The following is a 17,876-nucleotide window of genomic DNA, read 5'->3' as shown; positions in this document are numbered from 1 at the left end:
ATATCCTAACTTCAAGGCAAGCCTCAAAATCAGTCTTTTTAGTTGTCATGACACAACTAAGACACTAAAAGTTATTTCATATTTACCTATTTCCACTTATTAAGGTGCTGATAGAGAAAGTTTCCTTCTTAAGATGACAATATAAACAGTAACAAGAAACATTCAGACCTGTTTATGTTAGCTGGAGGCTACAGAGGAGCCCAGAGAACAGCTTTAGCATTAACTCTTTCTGTCATATTCAGTTAACTGTGCAAACATACCAAGGAGATGAGGCCAGTAAGAACAAATATGGAGCTGCACTTCTGATCTAGCTGCCTCTAAACTTTTTAAATGTTTCATCTGTTACAGTTCAGCTACTGGGGAAGAATCATATCTGCAAATACATGTTTGTTTACTCGATTAGTGTTTAGAGAATCTACATTCTGCATTATTTCTATTTAAGAAGGCCAGCTCCACAGGGAAACTGGGTGACTTGCACACAGGAGGGGCCTCCCTATGGCTGCACCTCCTTGGCAAAGTAGGGCCTGGCCCCTGGATGTCACTGAAGTGGAACAGTGTCACATCCCTCCACACTTCTCTTCTGCCTCTGTTTGCTTATGTATTTTACTCCAAAACTTCTGAAAATTGGGGTTCCTTGTGGCTAAATGATGTAGGCAAGGGAGAGAAAAAAATCATGTCATGATATACACACCTGACCAAATACCTGTGGGTTTTGTGTATTGGGCACCTGAGTTCCAGTAGCCACATCAAAAATAAGCATGGTTTGTAAAAGCCCTTGAGCTGTTCTAGGAGAAGCGAGGAAGCTCCTAGTAGACACCAAAAGACAAGATGCAGTTGCTTGTACAAAGTTGCTCTTAGAGCTGGGAAAAGCAAAAGGCAGACATGCAGGCTGGGTGGGTGGCAGCCTTTCAGTGAAAGCTGAGGCGCTCTACAAATTATTATCTGGCAGAAGCAGAATTAGGAGAGATGAGTAGGTTGTTCTGGAAATTTGTTAAAATAATCTAGTTGCTGCACCCTCAAGTGAATGACTGACATTTTCCAAGAGGTTATCCTTTCCTCTTCCTTGGAAGAACAGTAAAGCTGAGAAAGTATAGAGCATGCCTGTCTGTGGTCAGAGGGGAAAAAGCACAAAAATTACTTTTTGTCTAATTATATAACAAGCTTAATTTTAGTAATATCGGTTGCATTTGAGGCAGTCCTGTCAAAGATGATGGCTTATAAGTAGTGATTGGTGGGTTTCAGTTTTTGTGAACTGTGTACTTTAATCTCTTAAGCCAAAGAACAGGCTTTTTGGCCTCTTTGTGATGATGTGTCTGTGAATGCTGAGGTGCTGCATGTGATATAAGTATATAGCAACAGATGGCTAAAATTCCGAGCTGTTGAATTTCTCTTTCTTTTGGATGTTTACTTGCTAGTACCCCCTTTAAGAGTTTGTGAGGGCCCTAAAGGCAAATAGAGGATCCAGAACCCTACTCAAAAGGACGACACATTTTGGAGTTCTGCTCTTAATTTTTGCTTTCTCTGTTGTTTATGTATTTGTAGCAAAGTCTTTATTGTAAAATATTCTTTCCAAGCCAGTGTCTCATCTGTCCTGTGCAGAAGTTGGCAGTAATATGGTTTCTGGCACCGTGTCCCAAGTGGTTTACTCTGTTCCCATTGCAAACCACTTCCCTGTAAGCACTGTAATTCTGGAAGGAGTCCTGCAGTTTTTCACCAACTGGGAATAAGGCTCAGTCCTCCTGGGATAAACAAGCATTCTGTTGTTACTTAATAAACTTGAAATCTGCAGTATGAAATCTGCCTTTTCATTACTGTGTTTCTGTGCTGTACTGTGAGAAGGGTTGTCTTGCCTGCCTGTTACAGCTGTTAGTGAGAGGAACATGAAGTAACAGCCCTAACAGGGTGCCTGACTCAAGAAATTCAGGGCAAGTGACACTTGATTCTGTAGCAACACTGACATCGGCTGTTAGCTCTAGTGACATGGTCATTGCCTTGAAACTGTGACCTGAGTTCCCTTTTTGGGAAAGGAAGAACCTGCAAAGCCGTTTAGAAGACCAGGGCAGCTGCTTTGTTTGTCTTTTAAAAATCTGTATTTCTGCCTTTTTGCTTGGTCAATATTTAGACCCATTGAAAAAGTAAATGTGACATGGGGACTGAGATCCTGCAGCTAGAGCTCCTTTATAATTACATATTCAGCCACAACCACACAAAGGAAAATGAGAGTCCCTTTTCCTTTATGTACCATATTTCAGTTTTCCCTTAGGTTTAAATTGGCATTTTGGACTACGTTTGCTCAAGCCACTGAAGAGCTTGTCAGAAGAGGAAGGAAACAGAGGGAGGGAAAGAAAGATAGATTTCCAAATGACAAGCTTTTGAATAGTTGAAGTTCAATCCCTAAAACAAAAAGTGGAATCTTTTTTTTTTCTAAATAATGTGCTCTACAGTCTCACCTCTCATCTTGAGAAACATAAAAGAGCGAGCAAAAGAGATGACCCAAATCACAGAGTCCTTTGAAAGAAGAAATTCAGCTGTTTTGAACACTTACAATCAAAGGAAGTGGTTTCCCTAATTACATGAACTATGTGAAAGCTCTCAGAATAGCTCTTCCACCCCAGGATTCCTTGCACTTTAGAAGTTTGCATAAAAGCTCACATGGAGAATCAGATGCAAAGTGTTTGATTCAAATTTTATTAGGCAGAAGTGAGCATACGTTCCTGTCTCTGGGTTTGGCAGCTGCTTGGGTTTGGACCACAAGCCTGGGTTTGATGGATTTCAGTCCTATACTTTTAAATCTTTCACTCTTCAGGTCCTCTGGTGAGATACCCCTATCGAGAAAAGTAGAAATGAGAAAATGGACAAGGGATAGAGGGGTCCCTTTGTGAGCTTTCAGTTGAGGATTCGTCACCCTGATTAAGCTGTTCATTTTTGTGAAAACCCATCCCTGTACACAGCTTTTAAAAGAATGAGGAATTTTAAAGAAACTGGTTATCTTAAAATATATATTTGGAAGAATTGGGATCATAATTCTACAACTTCAATATTATTCTAGCATCGCCACTTCAACCCATCAAAATTCTGAATTCAGTAGAGATTTTGAATAAAAAAGCAATATTTTCAGAAGGCTTTTACACCTCGTGGTCTCTTTCTGTACGTACACAATAATAAAGGTATGTTAGTCTAAACTAAACAGTGAGGACATATGAAAAGATGCAGGACACTTCTAAAGGCTTAAGTTCTCTATTACTGTCCCTGAGGATACAATATGGAATAATTAATGGTTGAAATATTTTAAAATAATATTTGCAAGGTTTGCAATAATATGCAAGACTATCACACTTGCTCTGCACAACAGTGACCTCAGAATGGTCTCATATTCTCCCCTTAGAGCCCACTATGGTAATTATATCCAGATTTGCTAAAGACAGAGATAATTGGTAAAACTGACCTTGAGGAGAAATCTTGAAACCCTTCGAAGTCCAACAATTCAAACTCAAGAATGAAGAAGGCAGAAGGGTTATGACTGTCTTCCGGGTATATGGGATCAACCAAACCCTCTTTATAGTAACACTGTATAATCATTGCAAGGTACCGCTAACTCTTCTTGAAGAGAAGAAGTGTTTCTCTAGGTCCTTTTTTTCCTGCCAATACTGCATTTTTTTTCTCCCGATACTGCGTTTTTTTTCCTCCCTCCCTTCCCAGGCAGAAGGAAGGACTTTCCCTGGAATCAGGGATTTGTCTCCTAGAAATTAACACCCTCAGCAGGCCAGCAGCACATGTAGAAAGGGAAGGAAAATGTCATGTAGCCATACAGCATTCTGATAGGGTGGAAAAAAGTCCTTGCTGAGCCTTCTACAGAGATGTGTCTCAGGCAGCAAAGCTTTGTCATCAGTATTGCCAGAGGATGATTTTGTTTGGATGAAGGAGAATGCCTAAAGCCATTCCAACCTTGCTTGACCTGAAGGTGGCATGGAAAATTACATTTGCTTGTGTCTGATCCTTGATGGGAGCTGAAGTCTTAGACGAGGTTTTGCATACCTTGCCTTTGGAAAATGGGAAGCTGTGGTATATGGGATGCTGTTATTCTTCCATGCCAAAGGGCCTGTTGCAGGTTTGAATGTGCTCTGTGCCACTGAGACATCATGGAGCTCCTGGGCCCTGGATCCAGCTCGTGAGCTCAGTTGACTGTACTGAACTTTGCAAATATAATCCTTGTCGTGCTCGGAGCATAAATCAAGCAGTTAGTAATTGTGCAAGGACTGAGGCATTGCTAGAATAGGAAGAGATGCAACTTCTCCCTTCTGCACTCAGATTTAGACTGGAATTGTCGTTAGCTGCAGCATGATGCCTTCTCTTCAGCGTTTCAGGTACAGCCCAGAGTAGGTACAGAGAGAGGTTTTGTTGGACTCTGCACAATGTGACCCCAGTCCTGAAGTTCCAGTGGGCACATGTAATACAGCGTTCCCACTTCCTCTTTGCACTTTCATTTATTGCAGGTCCTCAGGAAGCACATTGCAGGTTGATGGAGGAAGTCAGTTGTTTTGTAACCACAAAATAATGAACTCCATTTTGTAACTGGCCTCTTAAATGTTACTAATTTCCCATTAAGGTATGTGTATGATGTTCCTCTGATATTGATTTCTGATGTGTCTAGAATTTTTCTAATAAAAACGATGAAAGAGAAAATTCAAATCAAGTCTGAAGGTGCAGATTACTGGTGTGGAAGTAGAAACTGACAAATGGATAAATGCCCAAACTGAACATGGTTGCAAGAGGTTCTTTCCCCTTACATGTCTACCCTAAAATAGATTGTGTTGCATTGTACAGTGTTATTGCGGTGCTGTTCCTTTGCATTCAACTATCCTCTGTTTGCCACTTTTCCTGCATCTGTATTCTTTTAGAAATTTTTGTTTCTTCATGTGTGTGAGTTAGAGCAGTTCTCAGAAATGTTTTGTTCATGTTAGAGACCGAGAATTAATGGTATGCATAGGCTGTGATTTTTCCACATTTCCAACTCTCCCTAGAGGAAGTGCTCCTTACTGCATGTGCTCTGTTCCACCAAACCATTGCAAAGGAGTTGGAGCAGGTCTCTGTCTTTGCATTCTCAGTTTGGCTCATTATTCAGTTTTATTCTTTCTAGTGGGTTCAAACTGCAGAGCCAAGGCTGTGACACAGACATGGGTGGAGGTTACAGTACCTCTAGTCATTCTGTCCTAACTTTGGGGAAGGAACTAGCTTGGGATATTGTTTTGTGGAGAAGAGCAATGAGAAAATAATTTGACTTAATTTGGTATCCTGTGGTGGTACAAAACCCTGCGAATTCTTTGCTCCTTGTAAGTCCATTCGTGAAACTCAAAGCAACTATCTTCATAGGTCACTCTGTAATCAGTCTCACTCTTCTAGATAGGTTCTTCTGGACTTCCACTTTCTGCAGAGTTCAGAGATACTGGTATTCAAGTTACTGCCTTTTAAAAAAAATTATTTTGAGGCTGGCCACTCTTCTTACATAACAAGGATTAGAAATGAAATAGTTGTTATTGCCATATCTGTGTAAGCAGATAGCTATGAAGAAGCCTAGATAAGATAGGGAGTCCTGTGTACAAGAAATTCACCAAAGAGAAGTAGGGGAAAAGCTGAAGTTACATGTCAGAAATATATAGTACAGTCATACTAATAAATGTTTGATGACACTTAAAAGCATTTTTAAAATATTGGTAGTTTTCCTCCAAGGTTTTTATCTTAGCTGTTGTTTCATTTGAATTTTTCTTAGTCCTAATGGAAAAAAGATTGAGCTATCATGAAGGTAGCCTGAAGAATCGCAAGAAAAAATAAACAGGGGGTCCGTGTTTCATGAAGGTAAAAGCTTAAAATTTCAGGATTTTTGTCTAGTTTTATTTTTTGACCATCGCTACCCAGTAGGGGTAGCATCTGAGCCAAGTTTCTGAGTGAAATACAATTTTCAGTCTTAGACAAAGAAGAATAACTTTTCTGAAAAGCAGGTAAGGAATTTATGTGCTGGAACTTTAGTTTTGTTAGAAATGGAGATTCTGATCCGTAGTGGTCTAGGTGGTAGTGTGGCATAGACAGAAACCTGCTGTGAAGTATGTTGTTCTGGCTATTGCTTTATGGGGTTGTCTGGGTTGAAGACAGTGGTACGTAGTTGGAGAAGGTGCAAGTCAGGTTTTGGTGGAGTTGGAAGTCCTGGGTTTCCAGAGGATGTTTTTGCTTATGTTGTTGTGAATTCCAGCTAGGTGAAAGGGAGATCTGGCTGTAACCTGAGGAAGGATGCTTACTGCTTAAGTTTTGGTAAAGAGAAAGAGGACTTGGTAAGTGACAGAGACAGCTTGCTGCTCTGGATTCAGAAGGAAGGTGATCTGTTGCTACTGCATGGTGAAACCAGAACTGGAAGCAGATTTGTGGTGAAGATTTCACCATGATTCATGGTGGATTATTTGGACAGTTTTACATAAAGACGCGATGGATGTCATTCAGGTAATGCACAGCAGTCAGAGATTCAGATTATGGTGACAACTCATGTTCCTGAAAAACTTGGATTTTGTGAGGTTGTGTTATGGCATATGTAAATGTGGCAAGAAAAATGCCTCTCATCCATGATGGACTCTCAGTCACTTCAACAGAGGAACATCAGTAGTTGGCAACTACTTTCTCTCCTTTCTTTTTATGCCTGCTGGTCGCAGGTGGAATTTCTGTTTTGAAAGTTTTGTGTCTTTTTTAAGTAGGTGGATTCCCGATAGGGAGCGATTCTTTCCTCTTCTGCAGGGGCAAGTCATTTTGAGAGCCTTGTATAGAGCTCTGGTAGCCCATGTGGAAAACAAAACCACATGTGATTTGCTGTTAACATATAACAGCGGGGTAACACATCTTGCCATGTGCTGTTTTCATAAAAGCGGGCTCAGCCTGTCTGGTTGAGAAACGTTTTCTGGAATTATAACATTCACTATGATTCCAGTAAGAGAGATCCCCATCAAGTGCTATCCCTATCATTAGCTACAGTAGGTTGGATTTATCCACTCTAAGACAGGCTTTAAATGAGTGCTCATCAAGAACATGATGGGTTTTATTTTTCTTGGTTAAATTACAGTTTTCATGATCAAGATGGAAAAATACTTTAGTATAAAGATCATAGCTGCTTTAGAGGAGTGGATCAGAACGCAGAAGTACAGCTGCTGCTGTCTCTGTTGGAGCCTATGCTACTTGTTCAGCAAAAGCCACTGTATAATGAGATTTTACTTGTTCTAGGTTATCTTATCCAAATTCCTTCCAAATACTGTGCAGATCTCAGAAAAATCACTGCTCTGTCTGGATATGTATGGATATGGCTCGTTGAGAGGGGATTGGTTTTGCCCATCACTGTCATATCAGAATGTCTTTCCAACACGGTGCTTACAAGATTTACAGTGACTTTGATCTCAGAAATAATTTCCTTGGATATTTTTCCATTCTTGGGGCCTGAAAAAATTCAGATGTTACATATCAGCCATGATACCTTCTCACCTGTGGAGGGAGCAGGGAGTCAGAAAGTTTTACATCTTGTTATTCCCATGTATTTTAGGGATGTTGTTTTTGCTACTGTTGTCCATAGTCAAAGCAGGTTTGTGTTCAAAATGATTGCAAGTAACTGGGAAGATTTCCCAGCATTGAGAAGAGAAATGATGATTGCTGAAAATAAACTGCTCTATGGGAGCTCAGGTATTTCAACCCTGCTGTTTAATCCACTCATCTGTTGTTACTACTCAATTGCTGGTGTTGCTTTGCAGCTGGAGGCAGCTTCATACTCCAAATCTGCCTGAATTAAATATTTATAGTATTGCAGGACATTGATAACTTCTAAACTCTTACACAATTACAAATACGTAGTTTATGCGTGTTTTGAAGGGTTGTACTGTATGTGAATAACAATAGTGAAATCCAAAGTAAACTTGTTCTTGTCAGATCTCCCCTTATCAGGTACATTAATATTAAATGCTCATACAATCTCAAGTTGTCTGCTGCAAAATGTAACACTTCCGTGGGATATGTTTGGACATTGTGGATTTCTAGTTGAAATCTGTGTGAATTATTTGTCCATAATCTTTGTGCTTTTTTGTTGTTAATGACAGTGTAACTGTAACACAGAATTTTTTCAAGCTTATTAAACCTTCTGTAAGGATTTTCTACAGAAAGTGCCCTTGCTTAGTGTGAGAAATAAAGAATCGGTTTTATTACAAGCAAATGAATTTAGCAAATCACTAACATAAGAGTTTTTCTTTACTAACCTATAGGGCGTATCGCGGAGTTGTAAGACGCTGGATTCAGCCTGGAACCGGTGTCAGGGAAACATGCAAACGGGAATAGGGGAACTATAAATGAATATTGGTAAGGAAACCCCTTATACCACATGGCTGGTCCTGGAAGCTGCCATGCTGCTGGACACTCCACCTCCCAGCACGACACAGTCAACCAGAAAGAGGGGAACGCCTCTTCTATGACGTAAACAGGGTTGAACCTTAAGAATGTTTAAAAAGCGGGACTTTTGAATTGAAGGGCGTGTTCCTGGGAATCCTGCGTGCCTAGGACACCCAACACGTGTTGTAATTTTTCCTTTTCGTTTTGTTCCTTTTGTTTTGCAACTTTTGCCATCTTTCTAAATACAATAAATGAGATTTTTTTCTCTCATTAGTTTTGTCAGTTTGTTAACAGCCTCTTCTCTCACTGATACCAAGCTTTTTCCATGGGCTGAGCAAGCCTTTGCAGTGTTTTGACAGGCATTTACTACCTAGTACTTCTAACCCCATAGCCTTCTTCCTTAAAGTGCCAAGTTGTATACAAGGGTTGCTATAAAAAGTTTTATACTCTACTATAACTCAGTTTTCTTTTCAAATGGTCAATATCCAACACATTTTACTACTAACATGTCCTTTGATGCTGCATGATGCAAATTAATTATTTTAAAGTAAATTTCATAAGATGGGGAGAGCCTAAAAGACCACATAACAAATTTATGTCTATATTCCTTCCCTCTGGTATATTATGACAGTTTAACAGAACTGAGTTGTCTTGGAAATGTGCTTTTTTTTGCTTTAAGATTGCAACCTAAAAGTCAATACAGTGTATTTGAAGTGTGTTTCTACCACAGTATCTCAAAAATTGAGAATTGTTTGGTGATATAAACCAGTGAAATTAAAATGTAAGATGATTATATGGCAATGAGAATTTATTAGTTTCCTGTATATTTCCACTTTTAGTCTCTGGGATTCGTGTAGGACATAATTTTGGATGCAAATTTGATGCTTTGAAAGATTTGCTCCATCGAAATGGTTTTAAGTACAAATTTGGTACGTCATTGTAGATGTACTTGTGAGAATTTAATTCTGTTATGTACAGAAATGCTGGTGACATCAATCTAAGAATGTAATTTAATTCTTTTCTGTATGGTTTAAAAAACAGGATGCTGTTGCTTAATACAGCTCAAATGTAGAGGCTATCTTCTAAGACAAATGCTGACAGAGTTTTAACATGTAAATAGGCTGTAGAAGATTGCTTTCATTTGGCACAAGTTATCCTCTAAATCAGTACTAAAAAAGAAGCCCAAGCTTTAAGTGACATGCAACCATAGTTTTAGAACTACAATTTTGAAAAAAGAGTATTGAAAATCTATTGAAAAAGTTGGTAACACATTTATTCTGGGAGTGTGTCCATTGGAGCAAGTGATCACTCTGCTTATTTGCATTTAAAAGATCTCACCAATGATCCTTAGCTTTACAATGTTCCTGTGTTTTTCCTCTTGCATTGTTAATATTAAAGACAGTTTAATAGGTTTAGCAAACATTCCCTGAACTGGACAATCAGAATGCTTTGCTTATTATTTGGGGACCCCAAAGCACAAAATTCTTGTTTGTACTTTTTTCCATGGAAAATTTTATGAGAACAGATAAATCAGTTGGCAAAGTCCTAAGGTTTTATTTTGTATCTGCTTGATTTTCTTTTCAGTGCTCGGAACTGTAGTAATTGCATATCAGGACAAGAGGACACAGTCTTAAGCTGTGCCAGGGGAGGTTTAGGTTGAATATTAGGAAAAAGTTTTTTACGGAGAGAGTAATCAGACATTGGAATGGGCTGCCCAGGGATGTGGTGGATTCACCGTCCCTGGAGGTTTTTAAGATGTGATGCCTTAACTGGATGTGGCACTTGGTGTCATGGTCTAGTAACCACAGCGGTGTTGGATCAAGGGTTGGACTTGATGATCTTGGAGGTCTTTTCCAGCCTGGTTGATTCTATGATTCATCCTTGCTATATAATTCTTAGTAATAGTTTTATGTTTCTGAAATTCTTGAAGTATACTTTTACTGCATCTTGAGAAAATAATTTATTAGCAATGATAGATGCTGATTGTCTAGTATTGTGTCTGTAAAATGATGTCTTGGGCTTGTTTACCTAGAAAAACTGGTATATTATAAGAGGCATCATATCTTATTAGACAACAGTGAATTCACAAGAGAGCATTCATGAGACCCTGGGAATGGAAATAGACTGGATGTATTTTTGAGCAGGAATCTAGAAATAAAGGTGTGGTATTTATTTGTGTTAGCATTTCTTTTTTGTATGTGGTTGCCACTAATGGAATGATTGTATTAAAACATCAGCTAGCCTCTTCCAGCTGGTCTTTTATTAGACTGTAAAACCCCCTGAGAGTAGGTAAGTTGCAACTCTCCCAAGAACATGACAAAACTCAAAGCCTTTAAAATGCTATAAGACTTAGGAAAAAAATGTCTTTCCAAAGCTGCCTTCAGTGTGTCTAAATATCTCCTTAATAAACATGACAAACAGTTCTCTGAAAAAATAAATAACCAAACTTTTGCACAATATAATAGTAAGTATTATAAGGCAGTTAAGGAAGTTGTGTTAATCAGATTCTTTGAGTAGCTAACCATGTCTAACTGTAATTTTACACGGAGTGAAGATGCCTCTGGCTGTGCAATTTACTGATTTATTAACAGGAGAGTTGGTCGGCTGCTGGCTGACCTGATGATCTCACAAGGGGCTGCAGCTATTTCCTGTGTTAATCCTAAACCAGTGTGCTCAGAGCAGGGTGGAAAGATGGCAGTACATTGCTTTTTCCAGTCAGGTGCTCCTAAGGCACCTGGAAGAAGTGGTGGTTGAGTTGCTTTGGGCCCAGTTTGTCTGGACCCAAGCAGAAAAGTCTTTTGATACTGAAAAAACTGTGTGGACAGATGTTCTTCTGCAGTTCCAGCTGTGCTGCTAGCCCAAACCCTTGATCAGTTCTCTTGACTACAAGTGTGACTGTAATAAATTTCTAACATATTTCTGAGGAGAACCAGAGTAACTAAAATATGCTGAGTTGTTTGGTCTTCGCTAACTTTGACTGCCTTAGGATAGGGAGCTCTAACAAGAGCAGCTGCAGCTGCTGTGAGTAGCTGACAGGCAACAACACAGCTGTATGCAAAGTGCCTCCGTCCACATCCTTACTGTCTCTGTGGCTGCAATTAAAGATCTGACGATATGGCCTTGTCTGGTTCCCGAGTAATCCCAGCTCAGCATCACGTTGCCCACATCTGCAGTCAGCACCAACCTTTAAATTGTCGTCAGAGCTGAGCTGCATTTGCAGCTTTTGCTGTGCTGGTACAGGACAGAGCAAAAGCAAGCGAGGGCTTGGGTTATCCCAGTGAGCTGAGGCTTATGATGCTCGTAACAAGACCACACTGTCCAGCCAGCTTGGTTTGTCCCCTCATCTGCTGTTGGCCATGCTTAGAATCTGTGTTTGTGATTTCTGTCCAGTAATTGCTGAACACAGGCAAGGCCTAGAGGAGGACCCTGTTTTTACTTGCTGAAACAGCTGAAGATACGGTTATTCATGCATGGTTGTTTGTACTACAAGGTTAAGAGCAGTACTAATGGGTCTAGAGGCAGCTGTAGGGTGATGTCAGTCACATATGTCAGTAAGTAGAGATTAAACAGCCGTAAAACTAAATTACCCATTAAACACTGTGATCCATACCATGGTTCACAGGACACAATTACAATGTTTGTACACTTAGGGATTACCTGAATTCCAAACTCTTATACTGTAGCTGTCTTATGAATTGGTTTTGATTTATGGTAAGCCAGTAAGTGAGAATTAAATTAAAATGTTTTCTGTGTAATTTGCTCTGACCTCGGATTTTGTGATAGTGGTTGAAATTAGGTAAACAGGGGATTAGATTTGTTTAGAGTTCTGAGTCTCTTTGCCTTCAAGAAATGGCATCTAGTCTGTAATTCAGTTCAGCAGGACTCGAGAGGCCATAATTTCATCCATACCTGTGATGTAAGTGCAGGGTGAATGGTTTTAGTGTAGTTTGATGGTCAGTAACAGGCTGGGACTAAGCTTATCATGGGACTAAGCATAATATTAAGCTCTCTTGCAGTCACCTTGTGTGTCTGTGTCTCTATATTATATCCAGGGAGTTTGTATTTACATGTTTGGGTGCCTTTCCTTCAGCTGAAGAACCCACTTGTTATGCTTCAATACAACATTAAAAAAAATCTGTTTTTCACAAAAAATTAATTAAATAGCTGAATACTTGTTGCTTTTCATCACCAGTTAGGAAGGAAATTGGTGCTCATTTAGCTTGTATAAGATAGAAAGCAGCTTTACTGAGAGGAGTGTTGTGCCCAAGCCAGTGAGGGCTGACTTCTTCAATGGCCTTTAGACACAGATGCATGACAGGATTTTCTTCCGAACATTTAGGCATTTTGGATTTAAGTATGAGTTTGATACTTAAAGGTGATTCTGAATATTCTTGTTAGTGCCTAAGAGACCTTTGAAATACCATCACTTTGTAATTTGCTCTCTGAAAGTAATTTTCATTGAAATATGGCACCTTCTTGTCAAAAATAGTACAAAAGCTTCAAAGATGTGGACTGACTTGCATCTGGTTCTCACTGTAAGGAATAAGTGTCTTTAAATTGGCTAATGGAGTTCACAGTTGATGTACAGCAACTGAAAAGAACAAAACATGAAAGGAATCATCTAGAATTGCTAGTGCAAACAACAGCAGAGTGATTAGAAGTGTTTAGAAAAGATTTCTGTCAGATATAATGGTCCTTAGAAAGAGTTGGCAAATTTTTCCCTCCCAGTTTTTCATTCAGGGTATCTGTGGGCAATTAGAAGATGCATCTCCATATTTCTTAGATAGAAGCTTGCTTTGGTGTCTCTTAAATCCCAGATTAGAGTATGAACATCAGAGTGAAGATGATGGTATTAGCCATGGTCAACACAGCATTTTTCATACTTCTGGAATATTACGTTAGTGTATAATATCATGTAAATAAGATAATCTAGAATTTTTTTTTTGCATCTCTAAATAATAAAAGCACTGTGTGTCAGTTTGCCTGTGGCAGTGAAGTACTTGTCTTCTTGGCCCAATGCTCATATCTTGCTTGCTGTCCTTTTCGTGGTAGCACTGAGGTGATTGGTCAGTCTGGGTTTTGCTGCTGGTCCAACCCTTCCTCTTATCCACTGGTTCTGATGTGCTTTCATTGGATCCAGCAGCATCTTCTGTGAGATGGGGGAGAGTCACTGAATTCTGCACTTGGTTGTGGAATAGGCAGCTATGGCACTTGGGTGTGTTAATCATGGGGTATTTTTAATCATTCTCTAAAAAGATTGGTCTAATTCTAGTTGTGTAGCCAAGACCTAAATGTGTTACACCATGGGAAAATTAAATGTAAGACCCATCAATTTAATTCTAATGACCTTTTGAAGTACTTGTGTTGTAAACACCACAGCAGGTGGTGTGCACAGTACTTTGAAGACATGGGATTTTAAGTACTTTAGAAGAAGATGGCTTTATTCCATTCCTCTTGACCAAGGTGTTCAAGATAAGGTGTTCTAGATAGTTTGTCTAACTGTTTGTGGTATTCCTGTCTCATTCTAACAACATTCAGATAGTCTGTCAAGGAGTATTAGGTCTCCTGGTTGTCTGGCAGTAATGCTGGTAGGAATTAGAAGACGTTCCCCAATTGAATATTTCCTAAAGAATATAAAAATGTAATACAAAAGTTTTTCAAGTATAGGGGTCTGCAAGCCCATGGAGATGGAGTTTGGAATGACTAGGCTGTCACCTGCATCCTCTGGACTAGGAAAGGAGATTTGAGGTACATCTTGTGCTGCTGTTGCTGCTGCTGCTGGAGTCCCTTGCCTTGGGAGGCTGATGGGGCTGCAGTTGGAGGTCAGAGCTCCTTGGACTGACAGATCCCTTGATTGGCTGTAGGAGTGTTGCTGTTTACCTACAGGTGAATCTTCCCACATTTTCTTAGATAGCTACCAATTAAATTAGTTTGTAGACTTGTAGGTGAGTCAATCTGCAGTATGATTTACTGAGAACAGCATACATTTAATAAGTTAACTTTCTGATATTGTGAAAAAAGATTACTCACTTGATGGTAACACTGTTTTTCTTGCCGAGGAGGCTAAGCAGCATGGAGTTAAGTATAACCCAAGTTCAAAGCTATAGTTAAAGGTTTCATTGAATATATGTAAATGTCTAGGCATTAGCTAAAGATAAAGGTCTTACTTTGAAACTGTGTTGAAGTTACTCAGAAAAGGCTTTAAGCAACAACAACAGCAAAAAAATGAGTAATGTGGTGCCTTTATCTGTAATCGTACAGTTAGGCACATGTATCATGGTACTGCCAAAAAAAATACTGGTTTACTTTAGCTCTACATTTTTTACAATAGCACTAGCTGATGTACCATGACTTTTTGCAAAACTGCTATAGCCTTCCTGTTTTCAGTGAATCTGCAAAGCTACAAATAATTTAATTGGCAGTTATCTAAGAATTTGTATGAAGACTCCTACTGGTAAACAGCAACATTCCCACTGGCAGTCAAGGGATCTGCTAAGGGATCTGTCAGATCAGATACATTTGGTAAGTTCTGAGGAGTTGTGATCTTGTTAGATGCTGTTGCCTGGTGTAGAGTTAACATAATCTCAAACTCTTAAAGTAATGCATTACAGTGGAGAAAAATATATAATATTATGTATCTGTATTTGTATAATATGTATATTTGTGTAAAAACATCTGTCTAAAATCTTGAGTATTTATTTTAATAAACTACAAAGGTGAAACTGGTAAGAGATCTTGAAGGAGTTACCTGACCTTTACTCTCAGAAACTACAGGGAGTATATGTCTTAATTTCTGTGGATATAGTCTCATTGTCTTGCAGTCTCTTTCTCAAACCTAGCAGCATTGTTCAAGTGGAATTTCAAGGGTTTTGTAAGTTTATCCAGAATTGCCAAACATCTGTAGTCTGCTCTGAGGAGCAGTTTCAGCTGCACTGCTGGCTATTTGGCAATCTCAAGCGTGCTTGCTGTGTGTATCCAGTCAGACTCCACGGCGCATGCCTGGAAATTCCGCATTTCCAGTAAATGTTGGATGGAACTGTGTGTGCATGGTATGCTCTAACAGCCTGAAGTGTTGGACTCGCTGAACCCATAGTACTTTTTGCATAAACACAAGTTCTGGATAGGACTGCTGCAGCTCTGCCAAAAATCCCAGATCTTTCTTTGAACAAAGTTTTCCAGGGCCTTCAGTTTTTCCAAAGACTTAACTTCTACATCTGTGCCTTGGCCATGAAAGAATAGTCTGAAATTTATTATTTTCCCCCCAAACATACAAAGCATTCATCTGCCAAACTCTCTCATAAGGTTTTCAAATGCCAAGTGTTTGTGGACAGTCTTTCCTAGATACGTGTGTGTTTATATATATGTTATATATATGTGTATACCCACTGGGGTATAAAATAAACTATCATAGTAAATGTCCCATTTTAGTTGTCTAACTTGTTTGTTTGTTTTCAACAGGCAGAAATACTCAGTGTGCTCAGTCACAAAAACATCATTCAGTTCTACGGAGCTGTCATTGAACCTCCAAATTATGGCATAGTTACAGGTAAGGATTTTTGTCTGACCCTTTTCTTGATTCTGCAAAACTCCAATGTTACAAGGTATTTGCTTTACCCTGTTTCAGTGTTTTGCTATTTGTTCTGGCCTTGTTTGAATGTTAGAGTGCTTGGCACCATCTGCCTCAATGTAAATGGGAGTGCTGGAGGTGGGAACCAGGCTGGAGCATGGCTGGAGGCAGTGTGGAGGCAGGTGGAGCCTAGGGTACTGCACAAACTCAGCACTCATTTAATCAGTAGCTTTCACTGTGTTCTGTTACCCTTTTCTGAGAATTACTTTTCCATTTCAACTGCCATATTGCAGAAGTAGAGGTTTTCATGACATGAAAGGTTCTGTGAAAAGGGAAGGCTGAAAGTCTGCTCAGAGCAAAGCTACACCATGAATTCTGCCTGTATTGAAAATAGGAGAATTTAGAGTGGGAAGTTCCCAGCCCTGGGAAGAGCTTGAAATAAAGTCAAGAGTTTATAAGACATCATAAGACAACTCCCTTTATTCATTGGAAACTAGGTTTTATTCATTCTGACATTCCTAGAATTATGCGGAGATTGGTTTTTGTGGTTTTGTTGGGTTTTTTTGTTGGTGTTTTCTTTTTTCTATCACCACTTTAAGCTTCCTGCCCTTACCTGGGAATTGGTCCAGACAGAAAATTTTCTCCCTTTCCTGTATGGGAAAAACTATGTAAGATAGTTGTAGAAAGTAAACCCAAAGCAAAGCAATCTCCCATCTGCTGAAATAAATGTTCAGAGAGGTAAAACCCATCAAAGTGTGAATTAGGAGGCATGTTTTGTCACGTCACTTCAAACACTTCAAAGTTTGATGCAAAGAGTAGTCTTTGTGTGTGGTACAGTCTTAATACCAGTTTGAATCACTGCTGTTCAGGTTTTTATTGGTTCTCAGATGGTGGTCAGAACTTGTGAAAATTCAGTTATTTCTACCTGCCTCTTAGACATCTGGTTATCACAGCAGCGATAACTGGTGATAACTGCTCTGGTGGGAGCGCATCAGAGAGGCAGCACTGTTCAGAGCATGGGAAGCTTTGCTCACCAGAGGAGTATAAGCCTAGTGGAGGTCTGGTGTGGCAGCCAGCACTCCAGAGGTGCAGGGAGTGACCACAGTCTACACTGCTCAGAGAATGCACTGGTGATGGCATGTAGACAGGAACTTGAATTCTTTCTGGAACCAATAAAATTAATACAAAACTAATAAATCAAGTAATGAAATTTTACTATCCTTCTTAATATAACTGTAATAAGTGTAAACCAGCAAGCAGAGTAACAAAGGAGAGTTGTAATCAATGACCTGGGATGATGTCTGGATCAGAAGGCCTCAGTCTGATCTTGCAAATGGTCAGTGTTTGGAGACATTTGACCTGCTTACCAGTCACAGGAGAGACAAACAGACAGCAGCTAAAGTAATTCATGTTATTGAGAACAGGGGCTCCAACCACCTGTGAGAAAGAGACTATAGTGTGTAGTTCAACCACTTTGTTCCTTGGGGAGCTCTGATTACGCTGTGGCTAAAGAAAAAAGCTTTTTTTTTTACCAAACTGTGTTGATTCTCCCTGCAACTTCTACTGAGACCAGAGTCCTGTGGGTTGGAAGGGAAGCAAGGCTCCATTTCCCCACACCATTTTCAAATGACAGAATGGCTATTGAGAAAAGAAATGTTAATTGTACTTGAAATATATTTTAGCAGGGTTTTTACTTCATGATCTTCCGGATGGCCATCAGTGTTGCAGACTTAATCCTGTGTTTAGTCAGAGATCCATTTCTTGTGAGGGAAAATCCCAGACAAAAAGAAATGCAGAGAAACTAAAATTTCTTCAGTGATGGAGATGAGAGCATTCAGCCAAGCATTGGCATGTACTGAGTATTAGCTGCATGTAACATCTTATTGTCAAGGAGTTCTCTGAGAAA

At 39.5% G+C, this 17,876-nt stretch overlaps 1 protein-coding gene across 9 annotated transcripts in view; it reads left to right on the top strand.

Moving 5' to 3' along the window:
• MAP3K20 (mitogen-activated protein kinase kinase kinase 20) overlaps positions 1-17,876 on the top strand; it is a 100,759-nt gene that overhangs the window by 15,437 nt on the left and 67,446 nt on the right. For all 9 annotated transcript variants that reach the window (XR_003533510.1, XR_003533507.1, XR_003533509.1 and 6 more), the window contains exon 3: positions 15,862-15,949. Coding sequence is in view for 4 of the 9 variants with exons in the window: in XM_027678536.1 (XP_027534337.1) it covers positions 15,862-15,949 (88 nt within the window). In the remaining 5 variants the exon portion in view is untranslated. The remainder of the gene's footprint in view (positions 1-15,861; positions 15,950-17,876) is intronic.

This window comes from Neopelma chrysocephalum, unplaced genomic scaffold, assembly GCF_003984885.1.
Source record: "Neopelma chrysocephalum unplaced genomic scaffold, ASM398488v2 Primary Assembly neopelma1_44, whole genome shotgun sequence".
NCBI classification, from domain to species: Eukaryota; Metazoa; Chordata; class Aves; order Passeriformes; family Pipridae; genus Neopelma; species Neopelma chrysocephalum.
This window is presented reverse-complemented; position numbering and strand designations above follow the sequence as displayed.